Genomic DNA, 21,281 nt, shown 5'->3' with positions numbered 1-21,281 from the left:
AACAAATGCCCAAATGAGTAAATTATTTCAAAAGACACACAAATGTGAAGATGACTCCGCCATGGGCTAGCAGATGCAAAGTTGGCATGAAAATATACATATATATTTCTGAATATAGATTAAAGGATTTATCAAAAGTATATATCAACCTACAACCAACCTATAGTTTTTGCTTAGTTGAATGGCAGTTGTCATAGTCATATTCATAGTCATATTCATAGGTCTTTCTCTAGACCATAAACTTGATGAAGACAGACTGTGTGTTCTGATCATCATTCATTCCCAATTCCTATTTAGGTGCTTGCTGTAGACTGAACATTTGTGCCCCCCCCTCCCCCCACCAATGCATATATATTACAGCCTGTTTCCCAATGTGATGATATTTGTAGGTGGGGCCTTTGGAGGTGATTAGGTTGTGAGGGTGGAGCCCTCATGAATAGAATTAGTACCCTTATAAAAGAGGCCCAGAATAGGTCCCTTTGTCCTCTTCTGCCAGGTGAGGACACAGAAAAAGGATGGCCATCGCTAAACTAGGAAGCCAACTTTCACCAGACACCAAATGTGCCAGCATCATAATTATGGACTTCCCAGCCTCTAGAACTGTGAGAAATAAATCTCTATTGTTTACAAGCCACCCAGTTAATGGTATTGTGTTATATAGCAGGCTGAAGAGGGGTATATATGTATTTGCACAACATTTTGCAAATATATATGTATATATGCCTGTATATACATTTTCATTCTTTTGTGTTTATTTATTATATATATGGTAACATTCTTATTTTGATCAAATGATAAACCTGTTTAATGTAGTAAGTTCTTATTAGTATATTTGACCTTACATCCTAAAGCAAACTAAGAAGAAATTTTAGAATTAGGGTGTTGCTAATTTTTATAGTTTCATGATGAAATTCTCCAATTTTTTTTAGCTAATAATTTCTAGATAGTATTAATAGTGTATGTATTTAGCTAAATGCAATTTGGAAAATGTAGTTGACATTCATGGATTTTGCATTTGTAGCTGTAAATAGTATATGATACCTCAAAAAGAGAAAAAGAAATTATAATTTAACTCTTAGTAACAGACTCATAGAGTCTGAGTCCAAACGAGTTTTAAGTGAAAGAGAGAACACATATCCAGTTCTCCCACTAAACTCTGGCTCTGTAGATAGTTTATGATCAATCAAACATTATTAAATTCACTTTTGATCCTTTCTGTACCACCAGATCTTGACTCTGCAGATATTACATAAAGAACATGATAGCATTGCAGTGACCACATGTAAATCAAATATTCTTCAAAGTTTCATGCCCACATTAGGAGGATTGCTGCATCCCGCCTCTGGTTGATTCTCCTGGAAGTAAGATGTTATGTGCAGTACAGGAGCGATAAAGCAACCAAACAAAACTTGCTACCCAAACTCAGAATCCTCTTATCTGCTGCCTCTCATTCTACAAACTGAAACCTTCCCTGCAATTTGCAAAGACTGACTTGGGCTTGATTAGGAAAAGTTCCTGGATTTCGGTCCTGAATTTATTCAACAAGCATATTGATCAACTACTACTTGCCCAGTAGTATTAATTTAGGTGACAGGAAGGCATTAGGCAAAGATTCCTTCCCTCCTGGAGCTGATTTATGTTCTTGTGGCAGAGATGGACACAAACAATTACGTAAAAATAAGTAAAGTAGATATCCAAGACTAGAGAGAAAAGGAAAAGGAGATCAGAGATAAATCGGGATGCCAGAGGAGGGTAGAACATGGTAGGCAGGGTGAGTTCATTAAGAAGGTGAAATGTGATCCTAAATTTGAGGAAGGGTAGGAGGTTAGCAAGAGAAATTGTTCCTCATCAGCCATGCAACCTGGGCCAAGCAACATTTAAGCTCTGGGTCTTGATTTCCTCATTTGTACAATGGGATATTGACCTCAATGATCTATATTAAAGTCCTTTTAAGTTATTACATTCTGTTAACTATTATTTACTTTATGCCAACATGACAGAATGAAAGCTGTGACCCGGTTAATGTGCACGAGGCCCACACAACGTGTCATGTGTTGCTAAAAGCCATGGGTGCTGCAGGGTTTAAGAGGGGCTGTTATGGTGACAGTGAGAGAGGAGAGTGAAAGGCGGCTTAAAGCTCAACATTCAGAAAACGAAGATCATGGCATCCGGTCCCATCACTTCATGGGAAACAGATGGGGAAACAGTGGAAACAGTGGCAGACTTTATTTTTTTTGGGCCCCAAATCACTGCAGATGGTGATTGCCGCCATGAAATTAAAAGATGCTTACTCCTTGGAAGGAAAGTTATGACCAACCTAGATAGTATATTGAAAAGCAGAGATATTACTTCGCCAACAAAGGTCTGTCTAGTCAAGGATATGGATTTTCCAGTGGTCATGTATGAATGTGAGAGTTGGACTGTGAAGAAAGCTGAGCACCGAAGAATTGATGCTTTTGAACTGTGGTGTTGGAGAAGACTCCTGAGAGTCCCTTGGACTGCAAGGAGATCCAACCAGTCCATCCTAAAGGAGATCAGTCCTGGGTGTTTATTGGAAGGACTGATGCTGAAGCTGAAACTCCAGTACTTTGGCCACCTCATTTGAAGAGTTGACTCATTGGAAAAGACCCCGATGCTGGGAGGGATTGGGGGCAGGAGGAGAAGGGGACAACAGAGGATGAGATGGCTGGATGGCATCACCGACTCGATGGACATGAGTTTGGGTGAACTCTGGGAGTTGGTGGTGGACAGGGAGGCCTGGCGTGCTGCGATTCATGGGATTGCAAAGAGTCGGATACGACTGAGCGGCTGAACTGAACTGAGCTGAACTGTAATGATAGTGGCAATTTAGAAGTATCTCATTACACTCATTCATGTATTTATCACATATATTCAGTACCTACTATGTGCCAGGGACTACTGTCTAGCTGGAGTGTGACAAAGCTGACAGTCTAACGCTAAACTGGGATGGAGAGTGGTTTGGGACACAAGGAGGAAACAGCCACATTGAGTGGGGAGTGTCTACTTCTGCAAGGGATTCTAGATCTGCATTAATTTTTCTACTCACAAAGAGATGAACTTCTGACAACTCTTTCTTAAAAAAATCTAATTCCTTTATCTCTTAAGACAAGTGACCGTAAATTTCACTTATTATAACAAAGGGTGCCACAGTGGTAAAGAATCTACCTGCCAATGCAGGAGACGCAAGAGACACAGGTTCAATCCCTGGGTCAGGAAAATCCCATGGAGTAGGAAATGGTAATCCAATCCAGTATTCTGGCCTGGAAAGTTCCAGAGAAGTCTGATGGGCTACAGTCCATAGCGTTGCAGAGTCGGATACAGAGCACACACTTGGGCACATTATAAAGAAGGGAACTGCTTTCATTTCCAAGATTTCTTCTTATTCTTTCAAAAAATTTAAAGGAGCTTAGTTGTGTTTACCTGATATGTATATTAAGGGGAATATTACTTAAGTTTGGAAAAATTCAGTTTCTACAAGGAAAGTGAAAGTGATCAGATAATATTTAATACCATTGGGGAAATCTTAAATTGTACAATTTTAAGAAGGCTACTTATAAAATGTTTATTTCATTAGAACTAAAGTAAGATATTGTTCTTACTGCTAGCAAATGAATTGAAAAGCAAGAGCTTTTCCCACCAGTGTTTGTGTTCCTTTTTTATTTAAAAATCATTTTTTTCCATGACAGTAAAGAAATCATCAACATGGCAATAACAACTTTCATCTATTGGGAGCTTATTGCATGCTGGGTACTAAGCACTTTCCCATATGTTATCTAATTTAGTTCTCATAAAGCTTTATTGAATAAACAGTGATGATGTCCAGTTTTATAGATGAGATAACTGAGACTGAAAGAGATTAAGTGAATTGCCCAAGGTCTAAAGCCAGAAAGTGGCATCAGGGGAAAAAAATCTTAAACTGGTGATCAGAAGGCCTGCACCTGAAATAGCAGAGGCAAGAGTCACTAGATCACTGACATGGAAAGGAACAGGTAGGTACGTATTCAGTAACTATTTTGGTTAATAGCAAACAGTCATAAAATTTCTCTGCTGTCCATATAAATGTTTTCTTAAAAATTGTATTTTATAAAGTATATTCATCATCTCTGAACTTCTACTGGTTCTTCTGAAAGTCTATAAAGAATTTTTAGACCAGATCTAAATATTTTTAAAATTGTTCTTTTGTGAGATTTAATATTCCATATAAAATTCTCCCTAATGAACTCAAGTTTCAAAGGATTTAGATATTGTTTGACTAGGCATATCATGAAATGAGGAATATAATCCATTAGCTGAGATTGTTATAGAGACAATATTAACAGTAGCTATCTCTTTCTGTAGAAGTATTTGAGGAAATTACTATTCCCACACTGTCAACAGTATATGATATATAAGCAAATAAATTGATTACAGATTTTTAGCAGACTCCATGGACAAGTAGTTTGCTTTCTCATTTTTATTGAATCAATTTGTAATCAAACTGATTTAATAAATTAAAGAAAGCGAGTTAGTACAAGCACAATTTTATCTAAAACTATGCCTTTCTCCATGGAAAGCTAGCACAATTTCCTTTTTCATCACCAAAAAAGATACTTTTCAATAGAAACTCTTTGTATAGGTATCTATACTTGCCATTTCCCCCCCTGGTATTCTGATTTTCTTTAAAAACCAGATTAAAAAATTTTTTGCATACATATCTATAGAAATTCCCATAGATAGAAATCTTCAGAAAAAATAATTAGGTAACTCTTATGCATACGAGTTAAGAACATGTTAACAAAGTGTTCAGCATCTCTATCAAGGCAGCCAAGATGAATTTGAGGGTGATGTGCCTGGGGAACTTAACAGTACAAAAATTTTAAAAATTAATGGAAAATGAGAGACAGAAAAGGTGTTCTTGCAGTAAAATGAATTTTGAATAATTTTCTATTACTGACAGAAGCTTTTACTGCTTATCAGTATGATTCCGGACTTTGAGATTCAGATTACTAATATAATGATTTGATTGCAAAATTCTTATAAAATTTTTATGAAAGTTTCAGCTCCCTTAAATTCCTTCTGGGCCATGTTTGATTTAATAAAAGTTTTAAATGTAACAAAATAATCCAGTATTTCAAGTGAGTAATGAAAGATGTCTGCTTTAATGAATACCTGCTGTGCTATGAGTTTATTTTTGTGTTATAAAAGATGCCTGAAATTATGGCAGATATTTGAAAGAGTTTCTCTGAAGGGTGAGAACATGAAAGTTCAATCTGAATGCTCTAATAAAGAAAAAAGAAAAATTGTTATTGAATAGAAACTAAAAGGAACAAATAATTGGAGCAATTTTAAAATAAATTTCAACTATGGACATAGCATGACAATATTGCCTCAAATCATATTTCAGTATTAAACTTCCTCGAGCGAAATGTAGACCTTGTAGTTTTATTACTTGAAAGCTCAGGGCAACTTTCTAAGAACATTAATTTACAATTAAAATGAAATGGACTAGCAAGTCATTTTTGAAAAAATCAGATAGTGTAGGCAAATAATCTGGATACTTTTGATACCTTGGGTCAGCCATTCTTTTGCACTAAATTTCAACAGAGTATATGGGAATGGAAAGACTGGAGAAACAGAAGTTTTTCTTGATGAGAAAACTTGAATCTGACTTATAGGCTTCTTTCAGGAATAACTTTTACAATGCTAACATACTTTAAAATATTTTTATACTCTGCATGAAATTTACATTTTGTGATTTATACATAGTTAGTAATATAACAGGTATCTAGTCTAGGAATAACTTAAACCATTGCTAAAGTTTATTCTCCATGAGATTTAAAACCGTTGTTAACAATTACTAGGTATTACACTCTGGCTGAATTGACTTTGACTTGACATTAAGAGGATGTTATCCTTCATCAGAAATCTCTATGTGTAAATGTCTTAAGTCTCTGGGAAACAGCCTTGATTCTGCTTTTATACAGTAAAGAAAATAGCTGAGTCAGCAGTTTGCATAGTAAAATTTGTGATTATATAATTCCTTTTTATGGTCCAATAGTGAAAAATGTAAAGCTGTTAGAAACATAGAGGTCTGAAAGAGGAATGTCTAAAATAACTAGACATTGTCAAATTCAGAGTTCTATTTGGGTAGTCATAATACATACAGAAAAATGCTTCTAGCCAGATCTACACTATCATTTGACCTTCACAAGTCATACTTTTCAACAGTAGATGCAATTTTCTGAGACTGCACTTTGACCTTGAAGATATTGAGTTATATCTTCTCAATGTTTTATTTCTCTTAGCAAACTTATAATGTTTCTGGTCCCCAAACTGACTTCATCTAAAATTCTTATCATCATATGTTTAAACTGTTAAATTCTGTAATTCTTATTTTAAATATTCAGCATACAAGGGCAAAGAGAGAAGCTCCAGGTCGTTTGGAACTATCTTTTTCTTATTGCATAAGTCTCTTAGCTTTCTTAATGCGGGATGTCCCTCATCTGAAGCTGGAGCTGAGGAAATAGCTGCATTGTACTGCAGCCTCAAATCTTGCTACAGCTCCCAGGCTTAGGATTCAGCTGAGCTGAAAAGAAACATGCAGGGAAAACATTGCTCTGTGGAAACTAAAGCTTTACCGAAGGAGATTTTAATAGGGTAAGTTCTTTTTCCTGAAACTTAGCTTGTCTGACTTATTTTCATGTTGTTTTTCTTGATGATTCTAACAGAATGACCTTACATGTAAGTTTTACTTCCTATTTCTCCCTGCTTTTGCCCTGTCTTTAAATGAACTTTCTCCCCTGCATTCTACTTAGAAGATAGCAACTGAAAAGCCTTGAACAATTGCATCAACTCCCTGCAGTTGGATATTCTTAAGCCAATCCACTTTAATTGTCCCTGATTCTTAGCTCTACCGTAATGCAATAGCATTTGAAAGCCAGGGAGCATGTTCACCAATTAGCAGAAAGGAAAAGAAAAAGTCAATGCAGCAGAACTAACATTGCGAAGCACTAACATAAATGTTAAGAAATCACTTAACATTTCTAAGTGACTTGAAATGGATTTAACTTTCATAAGAGAAGCTGCGTTTTCTTACCTTGGATATGAATAACTCTGTCATGATCTACAGTATAGTTGTTTGAATGATGATCAGCCCAGCAGATTGAAATCAGCACCAGAAGAAGTAGACTCTTCATCTTTGTAGCCCGAATAATCTTCTTCACTGTGAGAGCATCACATACAAAGAGGCTTGTGAGGTTTGGAACCCTTTGGAGTGTTGCACTGCACAACTTTTACTGCCTTATCATCCTAGAATGGGTCTGTAAAAATATTTAACCCAATCTGCTCAGAAAGTTACTGTAGCTGTCTTTGGGAGCTGAAGACTGCAGCTTTGAACAATTCCAGTTTCCCTTATGTAGTCAGAGTCCAAACAGTGTTTAACTCTATCTTTACAGAGTTGTAAATCTAAAAATTTTTTTAGAACAGTATAGTTTTGATATAGAGAGTTACAGCAAGTTAAAAGAGATATGACAAAGATATAAACAGACTTTAAAAAAAAAACCATTTAAGCCTTTGAATTTGAAGTACAAGTTAATAAAACAATTTGATATAGCTACCTATGAATATTTATCACCCAGTTTAATTTGTAACTGAATATTAAGCCAGGGCAAATAAAGAATATTTGCATGAAATTTGACATCATCATTCATTTTACATATGGCTTTCTAAGCAGGTTAGATTTGCTTGTTCTAAAAAGAAAAGAGGACACACACACAAAATGCCTGATTAAATAGAAGCAGCACATTTGTTATAGACTCCCCGTCTTAAACACTGCTTGGGTCTATGGTGAATAATTGAAAATTAGAGACAAACGAGGTTAGAATTGTGCATGCTATCACTGCAGTCATCCTGATTGATTTTTCATTCATTTCTACCTGAAATGCTGACGCATCAACTTGGAGTGCCAGGTAGGGTCTCTGCAGTCAGCAGAGCCTTGGCTGCAGGGAACATCCCCGCCAACCTCGCAGGGCAATTAGGCAAATGAAGAGCTGAAACAGACAGCCAGGGACAGCTCTGGTCCTAAGTGACAGCGGCAGAGCCATTGCCTGGCTATCCTCATTCAAGACCAATTTGATAAAAAGGGACACAATCCCCGCAAAACTTTGTCATTGTAAGGACCAAAAAGTGATTCCAAATAATACACACCAGATGACCTTTGCAGTATTTGCCAGGCAAGAATTTCAGTGTAGCTCCTCTGTTTTAAATGTGGAAGCTGAGAAAGATATTAAGAAGGGCTTTCTCTTCCTCTCATGCACACAGAAGCCTTAACAATACTTGGCTATTTTTAAAACTGAAATTGCACAGTACTGGCTTCTCACACTAATTTGTTTTTTCCAGGAAAGCCTGACTCCCTGGAATACTTATTAAAGAGCTCCGAGTCTGTTCCTGGAGGTCTTTGCAGGCTAGCCTCTTCTCCAGAGCGTAATGCCCTAATCACGGACGTCTCCAGGTCCCTCTTGGGACCTCAGTACCTCCCTGTCTCCTCCTCTCAGAATCATTGTGATGCTCTGACTTCAGGCTCTAGTGTTTGCTTTAACCCTTTTCTTTTTATTATGTCACAGAAAGAAGATAGTGGATGAGCAAATTGAGAAACTTACTTTCCTAAGAAACTAAAACTGTCACCTTCAAAATTCTATCTGATTTACTGATTTTATTTTCAGAAGTTTACTTGCTTGTTCCTCTGAGGCTTTTTGGGAAATGGTTTTTTTTTGAAGCTACTGACTTTTGCCTATAGGAATACTGTTAACAAATATTACCTGTTTTCAGTTCGGAATAATGCTTTGGGTGAAAATATATAATAAAGGTGACCTTTTGGAATTTGGAATATAACTGGCACAATTACAGACACACACATAAGATAGTAGGCCAGCTGGTGCACGAGGTGTCCTGTGCTGTCTTGTTTGACATGGGAATCGGAGAAGAGGGGTAGTTGTGGAAGAGAGGGTATGAGAAAAACATACAAGTGAGCATTTAAAAAAGACATTCAAAGAAGGGTCAAGATGAGCTGAGGCAGAGAATTTGCTATATTATCTTTCACATTAAATTGAACATCTACAATATAACTTGTAGAGAGTTGTGTACTCTCCTCTCAAAACATACACATACACGCACACACATACACAGTTATGCATCCTACCACAGAAGTCATCCTGATTTGTTCTCATTTTTCCTAAGATTTATTACACACAAACTTGTCTCCTTTAATTCCATATCATAGTCTTAAAATTATATCACGAAGAATTCATTCCACTATGTTATGATACTAAATATCCAATGACCCAATTTAAAAATGCAAACATCCCTGGGGGGAGGGTGGGATAGACAGTGCTGGGGATAAATAATAATAATAAAAGCAGTTCCTTTTCACTGACTGTCTGTTATCTGCCAAGAGCTCTGCTGAGCACTGTGCATACACTGGCACATGCAGTCCTTACAATAATACTGTGAAACACAAGCTTCCATTTTTCCTGACACAGTCACCTTGCTGGAGGTCACATATCTAAGAAAACAGCAATGTTTGTGTTTGCTTCAGGCAAAAGCAGCACCTATTTTGAATTGCACTTATTTTTCTGCAAGAGAAATCTACTTACTTGTTTCGTTACCTTTTTAAATTTAGGCTCTTTTACTTGAACCTACTATGCTCTTAAACCTTTGACTTGTGTTATATGTGAATATAAAACTTTTCCCCCAAGGAGTATGAGGAGTCAGATGGCACTTTTTCTTAGCCTCCTTCTGCCCTGCCTCATTCACAATACCATGATGGTGCCATGAGCACTGCCACGGTGGCTCACGTGTGGGTGCACAGACGTGTGGGTACACAGATGTGCGGGTACACAGATGTGCGGGTACACAAATATGTATTCATACACACACCCCATCTTTAATTAAAATAGCTGAGGACATTTCACATCTTCAGTGATTTGTGATTAGAATAAATGCATATATCAGCGAACACTTGCAAGTACCCCACACTGGCATTAATGCAGTCCAGGTAGGAGAAAGTGGAAATGATCTTTGTTACTCTGCTGGTATAACGGCTGTCTTACCAAAAGACATGAAAATATGTAAGAAAGCTTTAGGGACACAATCTTCAGATGTGTAAGCAAACTGCAGGTACACATGAGGCTTTGCGCACTAGACTGAGGTTCATGAGGACGAGGGCTCTGCCAGCTATCTATGTGCTGATCCTCAAAGGAGACCTGCTTGTCTGCGTTTGTAATGATGTCTTCTCTGAATGTCCAGATATTTTTGGTTAAAATTTTTCAGTTTTTTATAGGAGCAAAATTTAGAAAATTTGGGAGCATGTGTACAACCAGTTATTGTTGGCCTTGATTTAGCATTCTTAGCTCACCTGCAGCTCACACACTGATGGTCTCCTTCTACAGGCTACCAAACTTTGGAACCATGGTGCTGTAGCCAGCTTCAAGATGAGTGCATATGGAAATGTCTGTGTTCACAGTCACAGACATCATAGGACTGTAATTTTGCAGTTCTGCTTTGGTGAAAATTGAGCTACTATTTAGAAGCAATATGTCTACCCAACTTAAAAGTCTCATATTTTTATAGGCACAGAGATAAACTAACAGTCTAGTAACAAAGTGGCCAACTGCTATTTCTTAAATACCTAATATGCTAAAATTATTATTTAATTAGACAATGGAGAAATAAAACCAAAAACAGCAGGTATGCTGTTTTCTGTGTCTTGAGAGGTAATGCCACATATTTCCTGAACTACTATTACAGTGGGCCCTCTGTATCTGTGGGTTTTGCATCCTCAGATTCAATCCATGTCAGGACAAATATATTTGGGAAAAAAAATCCCAGAAAGTACTGAAAAGCAGAACTTTAATCTCAACTATTTTTGTAGCCTTTACATTGTATTAGGTATTATAAGTAATCTAGAGATTTAAAACTAGGGGAGGATGTGCCTAGATTATATGCAAATACCATTCTATTTTATATAGAGACTCGAACATCTGTCAGTTTTGGTATCCACAGGGCGTTCTGGAACCAGTTCTCACGAGGACACCTAGGGATGACTGTACATGCTAGGTACTGTCCTTGAAGCTTCACCCATTTAGTTGTTATATCTCAGAACAACCAAATTGAAGTCAATCTGTTTGTATACACATTTTACAGTTCTGGAAATGAGTCAGTGTGGCAAATTCCCCATCATGTCAAGTGAGAAGCTGGGGATCTGGGCAGTCTAATGTGACCCTAGAGCCTGCACAATCCACCACCATCACTGGGGGTGTCCTGGTACCCTAAGGAATGCCAGCAGCTCTCACAGCTCTTTCAAGGATTCATACAAGCTGGAGTGCTTCTCCCCAGCCTTCTCTCACTGGGTTGTAGGCATAGCACTGATCACAGCGCTACTGGCACAGTTATGTGCATGTCCAAAGTCAGAATCCTTTCCTCACTGCATGCCCAGCACCCAGAACTATCCTTTGTGCCAAGAAGAAGGGTGAATTTAAAACTGGACCTGGGAGAAACACTTACCAAGACTAAAGGAGCTAAGAAGGGAGTTTCTATGCTGTTTATAAAGGTCACATGTGTTATTATGTGGCGGATGCTGAAGAGTTGGTTTGTTCCTCCATTGAGGGCATCATGGAATTGACCAGGTTTGAATTTAGCACTTGAAATTTAGTTTACAAATTATGAGAATCACTACAAAGTTTGCTAGAAACTGAACAAACCATAGAATCTCATTGGACAGAATTATTCTGCCATAGACTCAATCTCCTCTTCCTTGCTATCAAGTCTGATCTAGTTAGAGGTGGGTTCGTGATCAGTGGTGCAGTGAAATGAAAAAAAGGAAAGACAAGGGAGTGCAAAAGTATACTTTTTTCATTAGGTTAAAATAATTCAACTTTTAAAAATTGCTCTTTTTCTAAAGTAACTTTTTTTGTTATTTTTATTGTTCGAATGGCCTTTATTTCATGGAATTACAACTTTTAGATTTTTTAAAGATCATATTTTATCCTTATTTAGCAATATATTTTTAATGAAAGCCTTATACTAGCTCATCACTTGTTTTGTTGTTTTTGATTGGCTTTGTCTTCTGTTTTGACTCTGCAGGTGTGTAAAATTCAGAAGTCAGACTACTGACCCAAATGATGGCTAAAGAACTCAGACTATTGATGCATTTGAATTGTTCAGTGTGTGGAGGAACCGCTGGGCTGTTACCTAAGCCTCAGGATTTATAGCACACAATGGAGCAGAATTCAGAACGGCTTGGAATATACCCAGTGCTCAAAAGAGAAGTCATGACTGAAAAACAAAACAAAACAAAACAAAACTTTGCTCAATTATACAACAAAATTCCCCTCAGGGAGTTAGTCTGTATAAACTCCAAGTGAACATAGCATCTGCTCTGTCATCTTGCATTGTTCTATGAAAGTGCAAATTACTAAAGAACCAGAAAAGAATTTATGATGCCCTGAAGTAGATGTCCAGCCACAGACATCATGATGACCTCCTACTCAAGCCATCATCAGTGTGCTGCTTCCAGAAGGTGGCGAAAGTCCTCGGTCAGGAAGAAGGAACTTTTCCACCTTCTCAGGTTGTTCCCCCAGTGGCTCAGTGGTAAAGAATCTGCCTGCCCAGCAGGAGATGTGGGTTTGATCCTTGGGTTGGGAAGATCCCCTGGAGAAGGAAATGGCAACCCACTCCAGCATTCTTGCCTAGGAAATCCCATGGACAGAGGAGCCTGGCGGGCTACAGTCCATGGGGTCACAAAAAGAGGTGGACACAACTTTAGCAACTGAACACCAGGAGGAGGAAGGAAATGTGAGTTCTACAAGAAGTCTCATAATCAAAACATCATGTCTCAATTTTTTCACCTACAAAATAGTAATATTTTGTTTCCTAAAGTGGAAAGTTTTTGAAAAAGTATAAAAACTATGCAGCTTGTATTGTTATCAATACAAGTTTACCTCAGACCTGATCAATTTTTATGGCGAAATGTAAGAAAAATAACAAACTAAAGATAATCTCCTTCTCAAAGGCTGGTGAGTTCTAAAAAGTTCACTATCTCTTATATGTAGAATCTGAAAAAAAATGATACAAATTAACTTATATACAAAACAGAAATAGACCCGCAGATATAGAAAACAAACTTATGGTTACCAAAGGGAAAGGGAAATGGAGGAATAAATTAGGAATTTGGGATTAACAGCTACACACCAGTATATATTCAATAGGTAACCATCAAGGGCCTTCTGTGTAGCATAGAAAACAATACTTATATATACAGAGAACTATACTGTAATAACTTATAAGGAAAAGAAACAGAAAATATACATATATATGTACATATATACATACACATATATATGTACATATATACATATATATATATATAACCCTGAATCACTTTGCTGTACACGACAGTGTAAATGAACTATATTTCAATTAAAAAACAGAGGTCACTATTTGGAATGAACACAGGAATGAAAACGCAGCAGAGGGCAGGAGCAACAGGAAGCCCATTAATAAAGCAAATTCCCAGGGCCCTAAACCGGGACTTCTGAATCAAAACTGAGGATGAGGCCCACCCGCAGTGCTTGACAAGCCCTGCCCCCTCCCCCAGGTGAATCGGACACAGGGTCAGTTGGAGAACCACGTGCCTAAGCCTTTAATACCAGGCATTCTTCATCTGGTGGTTCAGGGAGCCAAAGCCAAGTTATTACGCCGAGGACAAGGAAGCAACCGACTGAACATGTCTGGACCACAAGGTCACCATGATGTCTGGTAATGTTACAGGTTTAGACTAATTGAACTTAGGGTCTTCACAATTCTCCAACTAAGCTGCATTTAAAATTTTATGAGTTTTTTTTTTTTTCTTCCTCCTCCATACTTTCAAATCAGCCTATTTAATTCCTATTTTCCTCTAAATTTTTCATTTCAAAGATGCTTTTATCTTTTCTCATTTTGCTTTCTGCTTCTGTTTCTCTATTTGTTACCTACAGACTTACCCATGCACCGTATCTTCATTTTTTTCTCTTTTCCCTATATGTATTGTATATATTACATTACTTGGTAATTGATGTGATCATATGATTTATCATCCAAACCGGAGCACAGGGTGAACAGAAAAACTATAACTATATGGGAAAACAGTACCATGTAGATTGGGTCTATCCTAGGGAGAGGGGCATATGTTATGAGTATAATGGAGGAAAGGCACACTTTAGATTTGTTCTTTGATCTGCCGCTTTCTAGTTGTGTGACTGTAAGTGAAGTCATCCAACTGCTTCCAGGTCAAATACTTTACCCATCAGTTGGAATAGTTGATGACAAATATCAGAGTCTTCCACATGTTTATTGTTGTTCTTACTGGTATTTAACTTTTTCTTACCAGAGATATTAGACCCTCCATTCTACTCACATTGCATTTTAGGACTGTCCTCCTCAGCAAACAAATTCATGGATTTTTTAAATGGATGACATCAATAATGCTTGTTTAAGTAGCATCTTGAATCACTTACTGCTTTTTGGCTCAGTGTTCTTTGCCCGCTCTTTCTTAGAGTATTGGGGACAAATTGATAAAATTTGGGACAAACTCAGCAACTCTTCACTTAATCAAAGCACATTAGCTCCAGCTGCTTGTTGACCCATCTGAACCTACTTAGGGTAATTCCTGAGGAGGAGGTTGCTGCTGCTGCTGCTGCTAAGTCACTTTAGTCCTGTCTGACTCTGTGCAACCCCAGAGACGGCAGCCCACCAGGCTCCCCCGTCCCTGGGATTCTCCAGGCAAGAACACTGGAGTGGGTTGCCCTTTCCTTCTCCAATGCATGAAAGTGAAAATTGAAAGTGAAGTCGCTCAGTTGTTTCCGACTCCTAGCGACCCCATGGACTGCAGCCCACCAGGCTCCTCTGTCCATGGGATTTTCCAGGCAAGAGTACTGGAGTGGGTTGCTATTGCCTTCTCCAGAGGAGGAAGTTAGACTTCTCCAAAACCAGCTTTATGAAAGGATTCCACAGTGCTTTTGTTTGTGATTGTTTTTCTAAAACAAACGTAGAAGCACAAATTATGTTTGGTATTTATAGTGTCAAGTCCTTCAATCTCAAGGGAGTAAGGGAGAAAGCAATGCATATACTTACTAATTAGCACAGTGACTTATTTGGACTTGTTTCTGAATAACTAATACTGGCGTTGCTGAACAAATAAGTGAATGAAACATATACAGCAAGATTCTGACACTTTCAGGTTATAACTATGTGAAACCCTAACAGTGATGCTAGGGAACATTGCTAGCAATGAAATGCTGGGAACATTCTATTCAGTGTTTATTTACATGCAATACCTTTGGTTGGAATTGTATTGGAGAGTAGGTAGTATAAACTGTGCTTTTCCAATCTAGTGAGATAATACCAGTGGATAGATAGATCTCAAAATCCACTCTTATGACAAGAAAGAAAAAAACAGAAGTTGTTAACTATAGTAACATTTAACATACTATGCACTATGTTAACTATAGTAACATTTACTATGCACATTTACTATGTGCATTTACAATGGCAATGAGTAAACTCTCTTCTGAGGTCATGGCAAGGAAATTCCAGACTTGCTCTCAGTATACTACAATATTCTAGTCTGAATACTAGTGGATAATTCACAGAGTGCTGGAGAGAAAAATAGTATGAGAGATGGTCAGTCTTAGGATACCAAAGTCCTGGAGTGTTGCGGACATTGCCTCAGTAGCTTGGGCATGTTCTGTGAGCTCTCTTTACATGCCTTCTGCAGGGTTCTCGTAGCTACTCAAAAGCCATTTAGTTACATGAGATTTCTAGGTTTTTAGAGTCGGCGCATGTCTTCTATAATTAATAGTCTGTTTCTTAACCAGAGAGAGTTGTTAGTAGAGAAAGTCAATAAATATATGCTCAGCAATACATTTTGATGATAACTGTGAGATTAAAAGACAATAAATCTTTTGTCTTCCTTTCTGTTTACTTTGGGGAAATTATCCTACTTTTGTTGCCCTAAAAAAATTATTTTACCATAGAACATTAAAAATTAGACTATAACTAGTATGAATATTACATTGCTATGCAATTAAAATGCATCCTTCATAGAATGTAGAAAACATTCATTTTCTATTATTAGAGTAAAGAAAATGTTCAAAAAATCAAAATATCTCATGAGCAATTCTTAAATTTGTTGGTATATAAATTAGCAGTGCTATCATTTCACAAGCTCACTCATAACTTCTTTGCTATTTTGATTGCTATCAGGGTGTATTGGCATTATAATCATGATCAAATTATGGGAGTAATAAGTCTACATACTAGAGGTTATTTTGATTAAAATTAAAATGTCACTAAAATTTTGTTTCTGCCCTGGAATAATTTCCTCAAAAACCAACAAGAAAAATGTGTATAGATGTTAGCATTGTTCTGAAAAATTTCTTTACTTTAAAGAATAAACTTGATAGGCATACTTGTACAGGGAAACACATCATTTTATATATTCATTCTTCCTTGAGTCATGATCAGAATTCTCAGCACAAATAACAGGCATTACATTGAATAATATAAAGTTAGACCTTAAAATATTTTTCTTAATGTATAAAATCAAATGACTGGCTGCCATTATCAGTAATACTGAATGGTTTTTGAATACTGACAAGGAATTTGGCACTAAATTAAGAACTCTGCAAAGGTAGACATATTCTCTAGTGAACTGCAATTCAAATAGGACTTGAACACAGGCATTTTAAAGAGACTGGAAGGCCCACTGGCCAAGAATAGTTATAGTTTTAGGAAGCAGTTTTTTTCTGAAGCATTGCAAAAGAATGAATATATATGAAGACTACGAAGAGTTTAGATTGCTATCTCATTGTTTCCTAACATATAACATCCAAAAACAGACGAAAGTGAATAAAATACAACAGTTTCCATTTTTAACTACTCTTCTACATCATTTTAAAGCCATGGAAAATAACTCTCTTCATATTTTAATGGGCAAATATGAATAAAATTACCAGTGTTCTGACTACTTTTAAATGTAGGTTACATAAAAATGAGTTAAACTCCAGCTTATATTCATGCAACTAAATAAATGCAAACTTCTTGGCAACAGACTTTATAATTTGAAACAAAAAATGTTTTAATTTAAACTAGAAGTAGGGTTTATATGGATAGAAAACTGATCATAACATCACTTTGAAATAAACTGCTTTTGAAAGTACTTCTAATTAAACTTGCAAAAGAGTGTTTTAAGAATATTTCATTTACAATTTTAGCATTTCTTATAAAATTCAAAATTGCAACAGCTGTCAGTTAAACATCATATTAAAACTGAATCTAAAAATACAACTGCAAATCATCTACAGGACAGCTTTGGGGGATCACAGATGTGACAGTAACAAGTTTTCAACATAATGCAAAATCCAGCTCTCAGCCCCCACTACATCCCGCATGGAATTCTAAACTAGTTAACAACAAGAATCAGGCAACTCACATATATTTTAAATGATGATCAAACTCTGAGAAGGTGTAGAATGATTTTAAATATATGTCAATCCTGACTTTTTACTAAGCACACTGAAGAGTTTTATGAGCAATGTTTTGCTGTGGTATCTTATCATACTAAGTCATGATAAACGCAAAAATAAATCCATTCATGATCTTTAGCAGCAAAAGCTTCTCTCCTCTCTGCTTGATGCAGTCGCCACCTCTTTTGGCTGCAACTTCTAAGATCTCGTCCAAGACCCTGAAGCAGGTTTACTATTGGTCCACATCCTACGTCAAAGCATGATCTCATCAGAATTCAGTTCATTGGCCTAGGGATAACAAAGGCTGTTCCAGTCCAAAAGGCTGTGTCTACACAGAACAAAAAGGGAGTATCCAGTATTCTTCAATTAACTTGGCAAATACTGACAACTAAGCTCATTAAATCAAGTTTCCAAATTGGTTTTGTGATACAAGATACAACCCAAGAATACATCTTAATAGATTTTTTAAAGTTATAGTGATCTTCGAGAGTATTTTAAGCTTTTAAAACTAAGTAATCCTCCTTTATATCTTCTTGAGCTGAGGAATTTGTTCGTTCTGAAAACAACCAAAATCATTTAATCAGCCTTCTTTATAGCACTGAAGCTTAGAACTGACTACCCTAGAATCTAAAATATCTACATAATGTATAAGTTTCGTAAAGAATGCCATTTAAGACTTTTATGTTATATAAGTATTAGGCTTGCCATTGACTTAGAAGTAAATAATCAGCTAGGAGTATAGTGTACAAAAATGCGGGCAGTATTATCACAAGAAATACAGAAAGTGGATGCAGATAAACCTCAAAGGTTTTTCAATGTCTTAAATACCATGAAATTACACTCCCACCCCTCCACAGACTTTCCCTTTCAGTTTTCTTCCAAATTCTCACCATTAGAGTTGCCAATACGAGGTTCCCTTAGGTCTTTTCTATTTCAAACTTGAACATGTTTTTTTAAAGATATTATGGAGAGCTCACATCCATGCTAGTGAGAGCAGTGTAACAGTGACAGAGTTCTGGGATGAATACTGTTAGAGTTAAGGAATAAATGGCCAATCATGAACAGTTACATAAATATCAGAATTCTCGTCAATGCCAGGTAGTGAGAGTTGTGTACTTTTTGTGTTCTAAGGCACAGCGGCAAAGAATCTACCTGCTAATGCAGAAGAATCAGGAGACGTGGGTTGGATCCCTAGGTTGGGAAGATCCCCTGCAGTAGGAAATGGCAACCTGCTCCATGGACAGAGAAGCCTGGTAGGCTGCAGTCCATGGCGTCGCTAAGAGCTGGATAGGACTGAGTGACTTCACTTTCACTTTTCGCTTTTGTGCATTGGAGAAGGAAATGGCAACTCACTCCAGTGTTCTTGCCTGGAGAATCCCAGGGATGGGGTAGCCTCATGGGCTTCTGTCTATGGGGTCACACAGAGTCAGACACAACTAAAGTGACTTAGCAGCAGCAGCAGACAGTATTCTTGCCTGGAAAATTCCATGATCAGAGGAGCCTGATGGGCTACAGTCTATGGGGTCATAAAGAGTAGGACGTAACTGAGCAGCTGAGCACAGTGACCTTTGAATAGTCGCTTTCTCCTTGCTAACTTTAGGAAGTATGCAGAAATATCTCTATCTAGGTGATAAAATGTAGTCCTGAGAGTAAAGTACCTAGAAAGAAAGGGATATGGTTCAGTTCAGTCGCTTAGTTGTGTCCGACTCTTTGCGACCCCATGGACTGCAGCACGCCAGGCATCCTTGTCCATCACCAACTCCTGGAGTTTACTCAAACTCATGTCTATTGTGTTGGTGATGCCATCCAACCATCTCATACTCTGTCGTCCCCTTCTCCTCCTGCCTTCAATCTTTCCCAGCATCAAGATATTTTCAATGAGTCAGTTCTCTGCATCAGGTGGCCTAAGTTTTGGAGTTTCAGCCTAAGCATCAGTCCTTCCAGTGAATATTCAGGACTGATCTCCTTTAGGATGATGGACTGGTTGGATCTCCTTGCTGTCCAAGGGATATGGTAACACTGTACAATTTCCAAAAATGAACTGCTATCAATTTTTTTTTAAAACCCTCCAAACTGAACAGTCATAGCCCTCAGGTGTTGGTAATAACTGCACACCTGAAAATCATTTTTAGTGTACACAATACACAATACTGCAAGGAGATCAAACCAGTTAATCCTAAAGGAAATCATCCCTGAATACTCATTGGAAGGGCTGATGCTAAAGCTAAAGCTCCAATACTTTGGCCACCTGATGCAAACAGCCAACTCATTTGAAAAGACCCTGATGCTGGGAAAGATTAAAGGCAGAATGAGAAGAGGGAGACAGAGGATGAGATGGTTGGATGGCATCACCAATTCAATGGACATGAACTTGGGCAAACTCTGGGAGATGGTGAGGGACACGGAGACCTGGCATGCTGCAGTCCATGGGGTCACAAAGAGTCGGACATGACTTGGTGACTGAACAACAAATCCTGCAAATACAGAGAGAACCACTAAAGGTATAAATACCATAGGAAATAAAATGCAAATGACGGATTCAGTGTTCATTTGCAGACAGTAGTTTAAAAGGCAAAAGCCCCTACCACTGAGAAGCAAGCAGAAAGAACAAGAAAAGGAGGAGGGGGAAGGAAATGAGGAATTAGGGGGGAAAAGGAAGAGATGGAAAAGAAGGAGAAGAAGAGAAGGAAGGGGAAGAATACATAGCAACTGGGCTGTGGACAAGGAGCAGTGTTCTTAGTGCTAATGGACCCCTGAAAAAGGCAGCCAGCAACACAGCCACTGGTGATGGAGGGATGACTTGAAGGACAGATATCCCAATACAGAAAGAATGGCTAGGCTATGCGAACAATCTGAACAGATCCAGGGAGGGAAAAACCAACCTGATAGGCCTTAAGGGCTCCTTAATTATGCACTGTGCCATGTGAAGCCACAATTCAATTATCCATTGAGCACTATTATATGTCAGACAAGTAGAATTAAGGTTCAACTTCAGATTGCAAAGCATTTATTACCCTTTGGGGAGGCTGCGAAGCAGGAGACAGAGCAGGATGCTAAGTGCATAGAGGCATCTCTGTAAGATACTAAGGGAGAAAGAGGAAGAGCTCTCTGGTAATACAGCGGGAAGGGCACCACCTGGAGCTGTGAAATGCAGCAGCCTGGGAAAGCAACTAACCATGGTGCCTGGGAGGGGATGGGAATGGTTTCACAAAGAAAGGGACTTCTCAGCTGGATCTGAAAGGCCAGAAGGAGATAGAGAAGAGGGGAAGGGATACTGCTGTCCGTAAGAATAGCATGTACAAAGGAAGCGAGCTGTGAGAGACTCGGGCTGCTCATGTGACTGCATGTGTTAACAGCTCCCTGTAACTGAAGAGGAGGATAATCAGAATGAATTATCTGGAGGTGACGCCAGATAGGCAGGCAGGGGCAGGGACAAGGCCTTAAATGTCATACTTATTTGCGTTTTTCCTGGTGCTGCCAGCTTTTCTAAATGAAGTTCCATAACCACTAAGTGTTATTTACCTTATCCTTACACATCTCATAATTGTTATTTAGTCGCTAAGTCATGTCTGACTCTTTTTGACCCCATGGACTGTAGTCCGCCAGGCTCCTCTGTCCAAGGGATTTCTCAGGCAAGAATACTGGAGTGGGTTGCCAGGGGATCTTCCCAACCCAGAGATCAAACTCGCATTTTCTTCTGCTTGGCAGGTAGATTCTTTACCA

At 38.0% G+C, this 21,281-nt stretch overlaps 1 protein-coding gene across 1 annotated transcript in view; it reads right to left on the bottom strand.

Moving 5' to 3' along the window:
• The window catches only part of HAPLN1 (hyaluronan and proteoglycan link protein 1), a 78,820-nt gene that overhangs the window by 28,753 nt on the left and 28,786 nt on the right, over window positions 1–21,281 (bottom strand). The window contains exon 2 of the mRNA XM_005683399.3: window positions 7,097–7,222. Coding sequence (XP_005683456.1) covers window positions 7,097–7,196 — 100 coding nt within the window. The 5' untranslated portion in view covers window positions 7,197–7,222. The remainder of the gene's footprint in view (window positions 1–7,096; window positions 7,223–21,281) is intronic.

The sequence above is a fragment of the Capra hircus genome, chromosome 7 (genome assembly GCF_001704415.2).
Source record: "Capra hircus breed San Clemente chromosome 7, ASM170441v1, whole genome shotgun sequence".
Lineage (NCBI taxonomy): Eukaryota > Metazoa > Chordata > Mammalia > Artiodactyla > Bovidae > Capra > Capra hircus.
This window is presented reverse-complemented; position numbering and strand designations above follow the sequence as displayed.